An 18266-nucleotide genomic window follows, 5' to 3' on the forward strand; every position below is an offset into this window, starting at 1 on the left:
GACCTCTGTCTCCCCTGAGAGATGGGTGGTTTTTTTCCATTTGGTCCCTCAGTGGCGGACTTAAATCCTCCTGACTAGCCTGTTCTAGAGTTTCAATACCCTAACCTGATATAGCATTTTTGCCTGACACCTAATGCCAAGCTACCTGCTCTATAAATCCATTTCTTCACGTCTCATCTACTACTGTGGGCAGAGAACAGTCTGCTACATCTGGCAGCAGTCTTTCTGGTCCTGTTACCATGCCTCTTGACTTGCTCTAAATGAGCCATGTGTAACTGTATAAACGAGCCATCGGTGCATACCATCTTATTAATAACACGTAATTATTCACAGACAGCACTTGGCAATAGATAGAAAACCTGGTGGGTGGGGGTTCCTACCAGAGGCAAGAACCATTAGGAGGTAATGCTGCGCAATGCCTTTCAGAAGGTACTTACAACTGGGTCTTCTCTAATACAAGAATTTCACAAACTCACCGTGCTTATCAAATATTTACCAGAAGAGAGATTAGCCCCTAGAATTGCTTCAGACTGGAATGGAAGTGAAGGCTTGTGCTAACCCTTTCTACAGGGTGAACTTCACTGCAAAGACTTGACTGAGAGGCAGCCAGGCTGCCAGTTAACACTGGAGAAGGCAAGTTGCATTCACAGCAAGGGGATGCAAGACTTGTGACAGCCTGTGTTATAAGGCACGGCCACTCACAGCCATTTTTGCTCATTTTACTACAGAGAGTGGTACATACTTGCAAATAGGAAACTCTTTCTATTGATATTACTGGGCATTGTGCCAGGCTTCCGAGATGAAAAGTGTGATACTTGGGAACACACTAAGTGCTAATGACATGAAGAAGCACTCAGATGGCCGTTTATTTCAGAGGCTGTGGTGGCAGGTCCTCACACAGACCCTAGTGCTGTAAGTAAACAAGAAATAGAAATCCTTGCATTTTTTCAGGAAAATAAATGCTTGAGGAAGGAAATCCCATATAGAGGTTGTGCACCAAGAGCTTCATCAGTCCCCACATTTTTCTCTAGCTTATATGCAACTTGGAAGCCCTGAGTTAACAGTGCACCCATGGCAAATTATAATGTGCATGTTTTATTACCGAAAATGCAGACACATTGTGGCTCATGCTGTAGGGTTTAAATCATCACATTAGGTCTTTATAAAAAACAGAGATCGCTCAGCCTCATGGGAAAGACATTTGCATCTTCATCATTACAGAGGCAACAAACTTCATCCATAAAGATGTGCCTAGAACAAATGGCAGCAAATTGTGGACACATGTTTTGCTTTAATTGGTCCTCATCAACTCAATCCAGCTAGTGACTTCAAAGAGCTCTTACTAGGAAACCTCTTCCAAATTTTTTGTTTCAATCTTTTAATTTTTTTTTCTTTAATGTCTTAAGAGATTTCAGATTAAATAGAATCTTTGAAGACACAGTATGAAAGCACTACTTCTTTATAGTTTTACATCACATGTTTGATTACTTATTCATAAATTATGAATGACTAGAGGTAAAGTAGCATCGCCCGGAGCCCCTGTCCTGGGCCAAGTGTAGCACTACAATTTTCACAAACTCTACCTCCTGACAGCTGGGATCAGATTCAAGCCAGCTACAACTCTATTCAAAACAGCAGCTGTTGCTCGTGCCATTTTCACTTGCTATTCTTGATCAGCATGAATGAATGGAATGTGCTCTTTTTGGAAAGCACAGCAAAAGAAGATGCATGGCAATAGAATGTTTACATAACTGATGTGAAATCCACCAAAAAACCCAGACATAAGCTACAACGAAAATCTTATTTATTTATGGGTCTGAATTTTAAAAATGCAGCTAACAAATCCCACTGTTTGACAATCAAACCAATACCTATATAAGTCTTTTCTTCCAGTCCCAAAGCCAAGAAGCCCTCTAGAGTACAGAGTTCTGCTGTTTCAGACACTGCACAAACACAGCTAAACACAGCACAAATGAAAAGAGGTGGAAAAGAATTCACAGATGAGTGCAGCCACTATTGGCCCAGGAGCACAGCTGGGACTCAAGCAAAATGTGGCAATTCTCATAACAACACACCAGTTTGGAGGTGAAACTGCTCCTTCCGACATTTCTTTGCCACAGGCACATCCACAAGCACACACAAAGTCTTGTGTCTCCAGGTGATCATTGTGTCTACAAAACCCACCAAAAACCACCACAGAACCCGCTTTGTTCCAGCTAGCCTAGGTTTTCTATGTTTATGCGTGCCCTGTGCTCACGTTTGCAAGAATGCATACATAGGGCACTTCTCTCTATAGCCTTGAACCTCAATCACTCACTCATGCCACAGCAGCAAGATGAAAACACTGCTGCATTATCCAGGCAGCATCATAGACTCACTTGTTGCAATTGCAGATGAGGAAGGCAGGCAGGTGGAAGACATTGGTGAATCAGCCCAAAGCAGAATATCCTCTTTTGATACTTTATCTGAAAGTCTGCTTTTTCTTCAGCTGTATAGTAGCAGCAATTTTCCTCTTTTGTCCAAATGAAACAAGTAAGACCATGCTGCAGGCCGTTCTTATACCATAAAGAACACTTACAGGAAACACATTAAAGTAATTTCCTTTTCCTTGGACAGAATGCACTGTCTTGGAGTTTGATTTTAGCATTGTGATGTAACTGGGGAAAAAGTGAGCTTAGGTAACACACCTCAGTGCATCTAAAAGAAAGCTGGTATAATGGAAATTAAGTAACTTGCCATAGGCTTTTTATAAACCAAACAGTGAAAAAACACATTCCTGAGGCCCAAAATACCTCTTATATCGCTACAGTTGCTGCTGCGTTTGTTAATGTAAACTACATTTATTACAAGGTTTCGCTGCACTCAGAGAAATAAAACAGGTTTTTTACCTGTCATTAGAAGCAGTAAGTTCAGAATCCATCTTTTCAAATTACATCACAGAGTTGACAATATTGTTGCATAGTCATCCTATATATGTGTGTGTATATACATGTATATAGTTTTCTCGGGTTTTCCCTCTTTATATTCTGTGTTCCTTTATTTGCCACCTATCTCTTCAACATATGACCCTGAAAAATAGTTTAAAGCAGCAGGGATGACAAAGGGGAATGCTGCCAAGCAGGGAAGAATGGTATTTTTATATATATATATATATATATATATATATATATATATATACACATATATATAAATAGTTACAGAAAGACTCAACACTGTGGTAGGTTGGATGAACAGTATACTTTCCTTCTTTTCCCTACATGTTGGTAGAAATGTATTTCTACAGTTCTGCTTCGTATTTTCTTTACAATGAACCTAATGTTGATCCAGAAACAAAGTTAGTTTTAGAATTAAATCGCATTTCAACACAGCAAAATGCAGCAAAATATTCTGCGTCCGTAGCTACGGTAAAAAATACCACAGTCCCACTGCTCTCGGTGGATTTCTGGTTAAAACTCTCCTTGAGGAGCTCTACCCACATTGCACTCCAGCCAGGCACCAAATCTCTGGGAGCCAAAACTGTGCTGCTGGGCAGGTCATGCACGCACATCTGGCTTAGCTTTATGCTCAAGCAAAATAACCTTGGGTGCACCTCTGGAGCCTCCCCTCTAATGTCATGAGGACACACCTCTGTTTCCCCTGTGTCATAGGAGAAGCTGTAAATAGGAATAAAAATGTCAACCAACCCAGAAAAGCAAAAGAAATTTCTCAATCTATACCCTGATGATCTTGAGTAAAGCAAAGATATGACAGTAACCAGATTTCTGTAACAGTCCACAAAATATTCCTCAGATTTAATTTCCACACATCCAATAAAAATAACAGTCCTTCCATTGCTCATTCCAAGCACACTAAGCATGATTTCCTGGTTTTTCTCTTGCTTTGGCCAGAATAAGAGAAATTCATACAAAACTGTCTATGAAAATATATATAGTAGAGTGAGACATTCTGCCAAATTGAAGTGACAGCATTAAAAAAAAGAAAGGATTTGTTTTTTGTTTTCATTTTTACTGGAAATTAGCAATATCCTTTGTAAAACTTGATGCCAAGTGGTTAAACTTACATTTTGTGTACTCCTACTTCATTTAAGCTCTACAATTTTGAAGAAAAGTTGTGGCTTATGATGCTTTCACTGAAAATCCTCAGTATACAAAAAATGCCCAAACAGTCTCAGTACTGTATTACACCTAAAAACTTCCCTTCCCTTCCTTCCATGAACAGCCAGGAGCCAGCCCCTGTCTACACAGTCTAAATTCCACCTGATGTTTTTTGCTTTCATATTGGATGGACTCTTCTGAAAGCCAAAACTTAAGAAAAAAAAAAAGAATTTGTATCTCAGGAAGTGACACAGAACTTAGATCTGTGTGAGCCTAGACTTTTCCTCACCCACACATCTCATTGAGTGGTGACCACCGGAAATGTTAAGTGGGATGGATCCCTCTTCCAAAAATGTTGCATTATTTCTTCCAGACACCATCCTCTGTATCTACATCTCATTTTTCTGAGGATGATAGTTGCCTCAGTTGCAAGGTACAGCAAATCAATTAGATTCTTGTACAAAACTCTGCAGAATAAACTGATCCTTCAACTCATTTTTTAATACATTGCTAAATAGCTCAGACAACAGGGTAATTTAACTTCCATATGGTTCCGTCAGGTACGTGAAGCAAGACATGTGGTTAAGTACTTCCATGAATTGTGCTCTGCATAAATATTACTATCTTACATAAGGATTTGAATAGTTTCTTTCTTACAGAATAAAAATTAATATTTACTTACTAAACAGTTGGCAATAGAGGACCTGTAAGCTTCTCTTCATGGTATCATGTGGTCCTGCTGGTCTGCCAGTTTATTCATGATTCTGTTAAAAAAGTCAAGAGAAAGAGAAGATTATATATGAAAAACATAGGCTGCCTGGTTATACCTGTTCATTACAAAGTCAGATGAAGCTTCACAGGAAAACTATATTGATAAACATTGGCCAATTGCCTAACTGCACTTTACTTGCTTTAGCCATGTTCTCCTACTGCTTGGCAGGGAAGGGTAGAGTTATGGCCAAACAGGGGAAAATGCCTCAAGAGTATGTGCAATAAACACACTGAAAGTCACTTTCATGTCATGTTTATGGCTTGATAAAATTAATTTTATAGGATCCTTTTTAGTTTGGAGGAGGGGTCCTCAGTGGAGAAGCAAACACAAAATGCAGACACCACAAGGCAGCTGTGCTGGGCGCATGGGGCTGTAGTTTTCTCCCTGAGCCTCCCCTTTTCGCATCCCTCAAGAAGAACAAGACAGAGAAATCCCACCCCCTCCTTTCCCAATGAAAATTTCAGTGGTGCCAAAGCGGAGGAGATCCCAAATTCTGCTGAAATGATAGCACAGAGGGCAGCTTTGTCCTGGCATTTTTATTTTCATTTTAATCAGCTGTTGTAGGTCATCTTCCTTCCTGATATACCTCAACAGCTACCTGGGCTGGAGAACCTTCTCTGTGTCTCTAGACATTTTCTGTTTCTTCTAAACTGAACTGTCTTGGTGCAGAAGGGGATCTCATAATTCTTGTGCCCGCTGTCTGAAAATGTGATGTGGCAAAAATATGTGACCACCTCCCTGCCTTTGTCCACCTGGGGAGCAACTAATAATACTCTATGTGTCCTCAGATGGTATTTTCAAATACTTGACATGGATATTTTTTCACCTCGGTTTAAAAGATACTATGAAAAAATATATCCCAATCGTGTTGATATTAATTATTCACATTGTGAGGAAAATAAATGCATAAATCAGAAGTGAAAAGCAAATGCGGTCCCAAAGCACTGCTGTGAGCAATGTATCACCAAGTACCCTAAGACAACACAACATTCAAGCCCTTTTTTCCAGAAAAAAGAATTTGCTAAACATTCAAAACTTTCCTGTGAAAAGCAGGACACTGAGATCACCTCCTTGAAAGGCCCTTGGTCAGTATTAAAAAGCATGTAGTATCCTTTAGCTTTCAGTTCAACACATTTTCATCTTCTGAACTCCTAGTGACATTTCTGAGTCATTTTAACATGCATATAAGTCTTTCAGAGCTTACTTAAAATGCAATCTTGAAGGCATGAGATAAACAAATCAAACCAATGAATAACACCTTTGAACTGCATAAATGCTGCAGCGCTTGTGAAAACAGAGCAATATTTGACTTTTATGTGGAAAATTCAAAAGGATCGTGACTTCTCTTGCCCATAACAAAAGATGCTTGGGCTTTTTTAAGTTATTCCACATGGAAATTTATGCATAAAAATGCTGTGTGTTTGGGTTGCCCCCACGCTTTTCATTTAAAACTGGACTTTAAAAATATTTCTGTAACTTGCAGAAATGTCAGTATTTGCAAGGAGTTTTCTCCTAAATGGAAGCAATCACCTGTGAATTAGCTTACCATTTTTAATCAGAATGGGCACTAGATTCATGCTATAATTTTATCATGGATACTTCCTGAGGGATTTCTGTTTACCCCTTTTTCCCTATGGTTTACCAAATGATGAAACCGATGTAATAAAACCCCTCAGTCTTTATGTATAAACCGACATCATATAATCTATTACAGCACTCTTCAAAGATGCATATACAAAAGGTTTGTGTTTAGCAGCCACTAAGATACTAATAAAAATAAATGCAGGAAAAGACAAGAACCAGATTAGCCACTGACAATGTAGAAACCGTACACCCAAGTACTTCTACGAAGTACAAATAAATTAGGTTTTTATCAGAACAGGATTTACAAGCACTGACACATGTGAAGTCATAAAAATACAATGGAAAAAAGGGAGAATCTGAAATTGCAACCCTAAATCCACATTATTGACTTTGTATAATTTGAACTATGCTCAGCAATGTTGATGTGATGCAGTTCTTGGCTGTGAACCACAATTTTTTGGTTTTTCTCTTCCACCTCCATATTATGGCCACCCATAATAAATAAAAGTATTTGCCCATAAATTCTGGTATTGTTGTTAAAATAAATTGTATGCTTTTGTGTATATATTTATTTAGACCAGTAATTTACCCTGTGCTAAGAAATATGAACTAGTGTGCTCATGGGCAAAGAAACAAAGGTTATCACTGGAAAACTTCACTATGTTCTTCTGCTGGTCTCAGTTAGAAGATTTATCCTTCAACCACATGACCATGAAATTATACACAGAGAACTCAGTGAACATACATAAATGAAATGTTGCCATGAATTTACAATGTCCCAATTTCTTTAAAGTCCTCAGTGTGACTTGGGCTTAATGAAAGAGAACATTTAAGTCATAAGGGACCCACAATGATCATCTAGTTCAACTAACTTAAATTTAAACGTGTGGAAAATACTGCAATTAAACTTTCCACAGTTTTTAACAGTTTATTTCTTGTGTACAGGAAATGTGTGTGAAACACGGATTTGTTTTATTGTGAGGCGAGAGACATCTAATAAGATTTATTTGTATAACTTTGGAATCCCAGGAATACCAATGATGGTTTTCCAAAGGCAGAGACTGCTTGCAATGACTATCAAGGCTGCACAAAGCTGAGGCAGATGAAAACCAGCCCATCAAGTCCCAGAATCAAGACCTGACATGGAAACAGAGAAAGCACTCCTGCACCCATCCAGGTGAAAGCTCCAGCAAGCCCATTACCCTGACTTAAACTTGAGCTGCCAGCAGAATAGCAGGGAAATGATTTGTGAAACAACGTCAGTGCAAGGTAATCTTTACACCCTGACACAGATTGCTCTATCTCTAGCAAGCCTGAGTGGAATAAATTGCCTAAGGTGCCATACTTTTTTAACTTGAGAATAATTATTCCTTACTCATCTCCTCCATGTCATGCAATTTTAGTCATTCATTAGATCATTTTAAATCTCTTTTTCAAGCTGAGGAATTCTTGTCTTTTTTCTTTTTTCATAAATAAGATATACCTTATGTCTGATAATTGACATGCATTAAGCTGAACTTATCCATTCTAGATCTGAGGAGCAAGGAACAAAATTGTATGCAGCCACCAAAATTTGGGTGTGGACTGGAGTTTCAAACTGCACAGTGATACTTCCTGTTTCTTCTCTACTCTCTTTCCAGTTGTGCCTACAATTCTCTTTGTCTTCATCACTGCTCCTGAGCTCTACTCCGTTGTTTTATGGAGCTGCCTGCTAAGGAACAATAACTCCTCTGAAGCCTCTCCTCAGGTATTTAGAGTTAGGACTAATTTTTGCCTGTGGATGTGGCTTTGCAATTATCATCACAGAACTTCATCTGCCATTTTTACCACGTAATAATCTACAACCTTGACTTTCCTGAGAGATGGCAATGAAGGACTGAATTACTATTATTATTATAATTATTATTCTACAAATATATACCTATCATATAGGAGGACTTCTGAAGTTGCCACAGTTTCTACAATAATACTTTCCAATCATGGAAATTCTTCTGTACCTCTAAAAAGACAAGCAAAATCTCACAGTCAGACATTTCAATAGCTGCAGAGGAAATCTCCTCTCTGAGTATCAACCCATGTCCAGCCGTCACAATATTCTTCTGAGGGCCCTGTAGGTACATTTATTTATCACAATCAAGGAAGGTCACAGATTGAGTGGCTGGTAGCTGAGAGTGCTCTAGTTCACCAACCCATGTTCTCTTAGGTATTTAAATATGTAATTGTAGGCTCTAATAGATTAACAAAGTTGTGCATATGCAGATGGAAAATACAAACAGCCAGTTCCTGATTTTGGGCAGCGTAATTTAAAAACAGAGTATTGCCACCTGTTTTAAATACCCAAAATGTCACTTACAAAAAAAAAAAAAAAAAAAAAAAAAAAAAGAAAAAAAAAAAAAAAAAAAAAAGAATGAGCAGAAACAGAAGTGGTCTTGGAAAAAAAATTAGTTGGAAAATGTGTGCTGAACTTCAATAATGCAAAATCTAATGTGAGTCTCTGAGTTTTGTATCCATTTTATACTCCTCACTCATTTCTTCAACACTTCCCTGAGGTTTTATGGAAGTAGACCTTTCCAAAATACTAATTTTGAAACATACTGAGCTTTAATGTTAGAGAAACCATTCTGAGTATTTGAGGGAATTATCTGATACAAATATACCTGATCCCTGAGATTTTTTTCAGTATTCTAAAGTTAATTTCCTAGATTTTGGTCTCCGAGAGAAATGGCATATTCCCAATTTCTCTGAACTCCCTCTGAAAACCAGGAAATAAAGGTGTAATTATGACTTTTGTTTCAGTTCTGTATTGCAGTTCATATTGGTGTACCTACTGACATACTTTGAAACAAAGCAACAAAGTTAGGTCAAGTTTGTAGTCAAATCAATTGCAAGTTTGAAATATATCTTCCATAGTTAAATTAGACAAAATTTGTATCCAAAAAAGGTGTCACATGCCTGGCCACAGACACCTGTGTTTAAAAATTCTGGTTAAGCACTTGATGTCTGAAATGGACTTATGTATTTTGCATTTTTTAGTACACAATATCTCACATATATATCTTACCAAGATGATGAATAGATGTGTGAAATCCCTGTGGACAGCTAGCAATATTGTCTTTCACAGTAAGTGATGCCCTCAACATCTCAGTTAAATTAAAGAGGACAATGAAGACATAATGATGGATTGAAGACAAGAGTCCAAAAGAGCAGACAGCTCCCAGCCATTCATTATGTCTGATGGGAAAAAAATGCCAACCAGGTCTTAAATTAAAGAAGAAATAGAGGAGAAAGAACAGAAGATTGCATGTTGAGGCAAAGCCAACAGTCAGTGGAGAACTCTTTTTTGTTGTCTGTCAAATGGAAACCAGGAGACTAAAATAAAGAAGCTGAAAAATGGTAATGAAAAGAGGAGACAGGCAAAAGACATGCCACTCCCATCCATGAAGCACATAAACCTCATTACGTTATTTCTGACTGCTATGGATCATTCTGGAACCAAGAAAATGCTACATCACAGACAGTTTTCAGCCTTGATCCTTTCAGTATAACATTGCCCCAGGATGTTCAATGAATTTCTTACAAGACATCAACAGCAGAGGCTCCTCACTTACAATTCTAGAGAGCTGTGACTACCCCCAGGAGTTACTCCCCCAGTGTAAATTCCTCCACCATGGTCTTCATCCACTACATCCCACAGGTTAGTCCCAGGGGGTGTTCCAGTGTGCCTCACAAAAGGAAGCAGGTGTCCCCTTCTTGACTACACAGGGCTCAAGCACAACTTTGTGCTTTCTTTGCGTTTGTTTCTTAATTTTAAGGCCTGCTTCCACAATCCAGATGTTATTTTGAAAAATTTATATCCCAAAAAGCTTCAGGGCATGCTAATAAAAAGATGATTAACTTGCAGCAATAAGATTTCTCTGAGCAGGAATTGTCTGTTCTTGTTCAACATGTGCCACATTGTTTGCTGTGATTTATTTCCCACTGCTTAGAACATGCAAACCACCATTACCATCCTTCTTCATAAAATTCTGAGTGCAGAAATTTTTGTATTTATATCCACTTTATACTTAGACCTTTCAGCACTCTTTGAAGTATATTCCTCTTTGCAGATTTAAGAATGAGTAATTCACATCCACTATTACCCAGAGAAGTGTACATCCTTGGCTTTTCTAAGGTCTCCAAAGAGTAGGGTCTACCTTCAGGATATCACAGCTGATCAAAACCAGTCTTGGTGTGGAGTGCAGGCCTGTCATATGTGCATAAGGAACAGTCAGGTGGGAACTGAACTAAAGTTACTACCATGCTTTTCTTGCATCCTATGTACGAACTTGGAAGCAGAGAACCTCAGAGCATCCAGAAAAAATAAAAAAAAAAACCAAACCAAAAACCAAACAACCTCCCCAAATCGTCTCCCCTCTGATTACAGATGCACAGCATCTACAAACCCCACTGGGCCTGAGGCTGGCTGTTGTTTTTGTATTGGTGTTTGGATCCACACCTCACCATAAGCACAAAGATAAGGACCAGTCAAGAAAAACACAGAGAAAGCAGTGTTGACATACAAGGGAAACCCTGACAGCAATTTTTCCCTCTTCCTCAGCCTCCCTACTTCATCATTAACTGTTGAAGATCCCATCCCTCATCTCTCTAACATAACAGTTCCAATTCCTATGTTCCCACAGCCCTCCTCCCAACTGTGGCAGTGTTTCCACGAACAACTCTAGGCAAGACGACCACTTAAAGACTACTTGTCATTCGTGTGGCAAACGGAGGACATTGCCAGCTAGTTCACCCTTCACCATCTTCCTTTATTCACATGTCAGACCTGGGGCATGCTAATGAAAGGGAGAGGGAAGAAAGGAACTCTTGGGGTTCACAGTCATAAAAATAGATGGGCATGAAGAACTGCACGTCTAAGTGACCATCGCCAGGGGAAGGACTCAGTGAGAAAAGGCTGCGTAAAATTACTGTTGCCTTTGGCTAGTTAATGTCTTGGCATCTATGGTCATCTCATGAGCAATCACTGAACAGCAAAAGGCAAGCATTCCAAGGGCAGGGAAAACTGAGAGGAAAGATACCAGGGTGGAAATGAAAGACATTTCACAAGAGACATGACCATTTTGGAAAAGCTGTGACAGACAGGGTTACTCTCTTGGTTAATTATAACTGAGAAGTCCCAGAGACGAAAATCAGAAAAACTATAAAGCACTGGGCTACTAAATGGCCTTCACACTACATCAGTGGTGCAAGGGACTATTTCTTGACTCTTTCTTTGTTCCTAATTATCTACCATTAGGAAATACTTCTTTTGGCAGCTCCAGTCGGAGTAAATTCTGAACAGGTGTTCTGGTTGCTTCTTGTTCTCAATGGTGCAAAGACATGACTGTGTGTGCCTGTCCGTCTAGTTTTAGAATAAGAAAAGAAACAGCCCTTCCTTTGCATCATTCATGTCTGTGGAGCCCTGAGAAGCTAACATCTTCACAAAGACCAAACTGACTTAGCAGCTGTAGGGATAATTAGAATTTGGTCATTAATACATATTAGGGATGGGCAGGGGAAGACTTGTGTACTCATTTTAAAACTTGTATATGGCTGAATATAAAATATCCAATGATGAAATAATGAAACATTCTTGTGAAATCCCTGTGGACAATCTAGAAATATTCTTTTCCCCAGTAAGCAATCCCCTCAATGCATGCAAATATATGGGCATCTGAAACTTTGATAATGAAATTTTATTGCACACCCTGAAACACCTATTGCACACCTGTTTTGGGTGATTGAAGGAAAGAAGTTCAACTTCTCTGAGTTTCTGGGAGAATAATCTTTCACAATGCAACATGAAAAAAAAGTGGAAATGAGTCAACAAACTTTTACAGAAAAAGTTCATAGTGAAAAGAACTTGTAATTGTCCTCTTGTAAAGACTTTTTTAAAAATGAAATATGACAAATTTAAGACTAAGTTGTGTAATTTTTCAACATTTTCTTATCACAGCCAAGCCAAAGAAAATCTTTTAATATTCATTTCAAGCTCATGATGAAAATCTCACAGGCTGCACTACACCCAGGAAGCATTCAGCAGTGTAAATTGCCTGCTCTTTGACAGGAAAGCTTTAAAACCACTGGAAGCTCTCCTGCTAAAAGACTTTTTTGGCACACAAGACTATGTTAGTAAAGATGTTTCTATAACTCCTGGGGGGGGTGAAAAATGAAAATACAGCCTGTTCTTCCTTCTCACACACAGCAAGGAAAGGACGTAGAAACCAGCTCTACTTCCACACCATTCCTGTGATGGTGGGTTTTCCCTGGAGGATCTTCTATGGCCTCTCACAGGCCTCAGGATGTCCCCACTGTGGATGTGACATTTGATTTACTCACTGAAGCTCTCTCTGAAATGAGCAGGTGGCTTGGCTCTTCTGCAGCCTGATGCCTGTGCCCTGTTTAAAATGCCTCTCTTGGGAAGAAGGGGCCCATTCCTTTTGTGGGGCTGTTTTTCTCCACTGAGTTTCAAAGGGCTGAAGGTCAATCAATTGATTTCAGCCCATAACACTGAAAATGAGGATGCCAACATCTGCAAAAGGAATCTCACTCAGAGCTTTCTCCAGCTACAGGGATTTCAAGGCTTATGGGGTTAACTTCTCTGCAGCTGTGTTAAACTATTCTCTTGTTCCCATTGTGTAGGATATACAATAAAAAAAGACTTAATGTAAATGACAGACAAGCAAATAGCTTTGTCTGCATTGTAATAAACACAGGAGAGTCGAAAAAGGGTTTACCTTTGTGAAGCAGCTGAAATCAGGTTTTTCACATTATTTCATATTATTCACCTAGATTAAATGCAAGTATTTCAAGGAGATAAAAAAGCATGCAAAAGAGAAGGTACTATTTTCCCTCTCTTATAATATGGCACTGTATTTCTAAGGTGGATTGACTGGGTCGAGATTTCAAGAATGGAAAGCATCAGCTGTACACAAAGAGGAGTATGCATGCTCTGCATGTCTGAAATTCAGGCCAAAGATGCTTAAGTACTCCAAGCAAGCAAGTCTTGTGCTGTCAAACATACCTGTATTGGAGTCCCGAAAACACTGTTAAACAGGCCTCAGATGACTTTAGAGGAAATCTATAGTAGAAACGGACACATCCCAATATAACATTTTAACTGCAAGATCATCATCCCAATAGTGAATGTCACAATTACCCAGCTAAACAAATAATCCTTAAGACACCAGTACAAAGGAGGCTCAATATCGTGCATCAGCATTCTGTGACTTACAGTGAACTAAAGATGTAAGCTAAGAGATGAAAGTGCCTCTAACTGTTTTGACAGAAATCTCACATACTGGGTTTTGGTTTTGAAAACTTCATCTGTAAAAAAAGGTCCCTTGTACTAACTTTCCTTAAGAGACTGTAAAGATTAAGGAGATTGAGGGATAAGAAGGGAAAAAAAAAGATCAAGATAGGCTAATTAAGTTTTGGACCATCCCTAGGGGAATTTCAACTGACCTGCTTTAAGATAAGCACAGCAGACCTGAGTCCAAGACCCATGCATTCCATCTTGCCTCTCAACTCCCTAGGCTGGTTTACATCTACAAAGCGTAGAGGAAATAATTACCAGTGAAGGATGGCAATGTAGTGCTCTTCTGGCTCTGTCAGGGGCTGAGCGAAACCCACAGACCCAGCCTTTCTGAGAACTGAAGATGGGTGAAAAACAAGAACTTTGAACCAGGTCAGAGTGCCTTGCCTGCACATTTTGGTTGTGGCCCATCCTATTGTACCAAATAAGATCCCACAGTTAAGGAGAACATAACGACTTCAGTTGACAAAAAATTAAATTAAAAGCAGTGCATTCAGTATTGTAATTTTGAACTGCATCTATATATATTTGTTTATGAATATATGCATAGATGATAACTATGTTTTCCGTTTGTCTTTCCTTCCCTATTAATACTAGCATGACTCTCCCAGTGACAAAAGGTAAAAAAATAAAGAAAGAAAAAAGAAGAAAGGAAAAAAAATTAATAAACTTGTACAACATATCCCCTTTTTCTTTTCAGACAAAAGAAAATCATATTAAATTTCCTACTGAAATACATGTTCAAGATTATTTCCATGTCAGTTTTGGATTGAATGTTTTAAACCAGCTCTAATCATAATGTGTAAGTACAGCATAAGGATCTAATTTCACAATGACAGGTTATAATAGACGTACACAAGTACCTAAGATTGAAAGAAACATTTTATTATAATTGAAAAACGCATGGTAGGAAAGCATAACCACCTTTTGAATTCTTAACAATTCAGTCTCAATGGTGCATTAATGTATTTAATACTAACCTATACCGCTAGCTTTTTTAACAGACCATAAATCCCAAGAAAACCCACCATGGTTTAAAATAATATTTTTTGTAAAAATATCAGTGATGTGAAAGGTTGGGTATTTCAAAGACCTTCTTGTGTGCTCTGCCAGATCCTCTTGCCCCCATGACAGGGTGTTAGTTCAGGGGCAGACCCAACTGGAGTGTTTGCTGGTTTCCTCTGCTCAGCTATTTTAGAACACACATTCATCTTGACATGAAGTCTATCACTTCAAAGACAAAGTCTGCCTGAACTAGCTTCTTCTATGAAATTATAACAACTTCAGCTCTAAGAATAGGAACATCTTTGGCAGGTCTGGATGGATGGATGCATAAATGCATAATCATTTGACACAGAAACTAAGACGATGTCTTGACCTATGTCTCTCTGGTTAAACTTCCTTTTAACAGAGCCATTTACTACCTCCTTTATAATCAGACACTCAATATGGTAAGAAGAGAAGGAAGATAAAGTGAGCTCTGAAATATGACTGCACTGCTTTGGTGGGCTGATCAACATACACTGGAAAGTACAACAGTACACCGGCTTAGACTTGACATTTCATCTCAGAGTTTATTATAACCATGTCTAGTTCCAGGGACACCACTTATTTATCCTCAACTCTCCCAGGGTTTGATGTCAAAAGAAGAAATGGTCACAGAAAAAACAGGAGACTACCAACCAGTGACCCAGCCATTAACAGCAACCCTTTTTATAGAAGACTATTTTGCACACTATTTTGAGACAGTGGGTGGAAATAAAACTAAAATTTAACATGGCATCACACAGAAATATAGCCGCATAAAAATTTAGGTTTGGAGGAAGGTGGCAGGCAATAGGCTCTTGGTAATTTCCAAATTATTCATTCTTCTGCCTACAAGGTTACTGTAGTGCAAACAATGAATTTCATTTGAAAATGCATGTAGTGCTGCCTGATTCAATAGGAAGAATTTCCAAGAAAATTAAATGTCAGGGCAGCATGGCTTATTGGTTTTACTCAATGTAAATTCACGTTTTATGCAACTCTGAATAATAATAATAATGCCCAAGCCTGTGTCAATGTGATGTCTACAACTTAAGGCTGTGGAGAGGGTGACTGAAGGCAAAAGGAGAGGTAGGGTAAGATGATTGGGCAAGATGCAAACCTGGCACTGACAGAGATTTAGCTCTACATGACAGGTCTGTAGCTTTAGAGAGGATTTAGCATGCAGATGACTGTGTGTCTTATTTTCTTCCTTTTCAGTTTGTGCAGCCAGCAAGACTGCTACTGGCTAAAAAGCTCATCTTCCCTCCTTCAAAAGGTTCACAAGCATATAAAGAGGTGCAAGTGAGCCAGAAGAAAATGCACAGGGAAAAAAAAAAAAAGGGAAATCTCAAACACCAGCCATTTAAAAACACATTATGCTGTCAAGTAAGATTATGCTCAGATGCACAGCTTATTTTAATAGGTTAGTGAAAACTCTCATTTACTGCCTGGGACTGTGACGTTCTTCCTCAGGTAAAGCCCACTGACCCAGACAAGAGATTTCAGTATTGATGCAGCACCTGGCTAAAGATTCATAAAGCAGTGCAAGCAAATGTCACCATTTGAAGAAGATTGTTCTTTTTTTTTCCTGACAGAAGTAAGGAAGAGCCTAGACAGGCAAAGAATAGTACTGCTTAAGTGAAGGATTGATAGGTGAATTTAATAAATAAACTTGAGCCTGAATAATTGTCTGCAGCTAAAACATGATGGGCCATTTCAGGTGAGTCCAATACTTTTTGCTACGCTGCAATTGACATGGACTAAGCCATGTTCTGAACTGCTGACTGCAAACCCAGGGTAATTTCAGTGACTCTGTCCCACCACCAATATGAAAATCAACTGATGAAGGAAAATGGGGAAGAACAGTCTTGAACAGAACTGGAGAGGATGTGGAGGACACTGGATTAATAAGCAGCATTTTTGCAGTTACAGACTTCAGTGAGACTCCCTTCCCACTGTGAAAGCTAATAGAGACCAACTTCTATTTGTGCACCTGAAAAACATTCTCTGTACCTTTCTATCCCTCTCTTTTCCTACTAAAGAAAAATCTTTCAGCGATGCAGAGACTGCCTCTTCCGTGTCCTGCTTGACTGCACCATGGCTTTGCTCCTACAGGCTGTAAAAAGTCAGGGAAAATATGTTGTGTCTTCTGGGTGCAATGCACTTCTGATCCATGAGTTCAGCCTTGCAAGCACAAAGACAGGAGATGTCCAGCCACAGGTATATTTTGTGATACGGTTCCCACCTTATCCCCAAATCAGCTCACACAATTTGAGGCCATCCAGGGACACAATGAAGGATCCTTTTCAAATAAAATTGCAGCTTCTCTCTGCTTCAGGAGCCCCTGCTCCTGTGTGCTAAGACTGCCACAACAGAGTTCCAGAAGATATGAATCAATATGGAGGAACTAGAGCCCTTTTGGTGCATCTATCCCAGCAGCGCAAAAAATCTGCACTGGGTACGGTGTGTACACGCTGTGACAATGCAAATAATAAACTCAAATACCTTGGTTTTTAGTCCAGTATACAGCTTCACTCAGTGTAAGAGCAAGGACTGACTGCACACATTCAGCAAGTCAAGGTCACAACAAGAAGGAACTTGCTGTTTGCTGCATCTCTGCCTCACCACTGATGGCACTGGACAGTCCAACAAGACTGAGATAAGGGCTTGGAAAATGACCATGGTTGTGCCTAGGGCAGTGGAAAGCTGCCCTGGGGAACTGGATGCTCTCTCTGCCTCAGTGCCTAATGCCAAGGAACTCACAAAACCCAAACTCCATGCAGGCAGCTATTAATTGCATTTTCTTTGTTTGCTTAGAGCAGAGCACGGAACACCTGTGCTCTGAACTGTGGAAGCATGGAGCAATTCCAACTGTGATGGACTCAGTAGAAGCCAACTCTAGAACAAAGAGAGGATGATCCAATGCTGTTTCTGGAAAGTCAGGGCATGAACATCTCAAGCTGGGCATCTAAATTAAATGTCCTTTGTTGATACGATTCTGTGCATAATTTTCCCTGGTGCATAATGTCATTTCACCTTATCGGCACATTGTGAAGATAAATTCATTAATGTTTTTAAAGTACTTGGATGCCAAAATAATGAGAGCCACAGAAGTGCTCTCTAGGAAATTAATAACTCTGGCTTCAAAGCTGACTCTGAATGATGTACAGTTACAGGCGGAAGAGGTGACATAATGAACTACTATGATAAAATAAAATATTGATTCATCTGAGCAGTATCGACTGAAATCTCTGCATATTTAAGAGAGCTTTGCTTTGTACCTTTAAAAGGCTTTTAAGTGTAACTTACACAGTTTAGAAACAAAAAAAAAAAAATTGTATTTTTTTAAAAATCCAAATAAAAACAATCCTCCAGAGAACTGGAGCCTTTTTTATTCTGAGCCCAGACTTTAACCCTTGAGCTAACACCTGACCTTGCC

At 39.1% G+C, this 18266-nt stretch overlaps 1 protein-coding gene across 5 annotated transcripts in view; it reads right to left on the reverse strand.

The window, feature by feature from the left end:
• Positions 1-18266, reverse strand: part of TMEM108 (transmembrane protein 108) — a 162973-nt gene that overhangs the window by 80161 nt on the left and 64546 nt on the right. For all 5 annotated transcript variants that reach the window (XM_066178882.1, XM_066178536.1, XM_066178798.1 and 2 more), the window contains one exon: positions 4777-4858. In XM_066178882.1, coding sequence (XP_066034979.1) covers positions 4777-4816 — 40 coding nt within the window. In that variant the 5' untranslated portion in view covers positions 4817-4858. The remainder of the gene's footprint in view (positions 1-4776; positions 4859-18266) is intronic.

Source organism: Chamaea fasciata, unplaced genomic scaffold, assembly GCF_029207755.1.
Source record: "Chamaea fasciata isolate MVZ Bird 193981 ecotype frontalis unplaced genomic scaffold, bChaFas1.0.hap1 SCAF_1, whole genome shotgun sequence".
NCBI classification, from domain to species: Eukaryota; Metazoa; Chordata; class Aves; order Passeriformes; family Sylviidae; genus Chamaea; species Chamaea fasciata.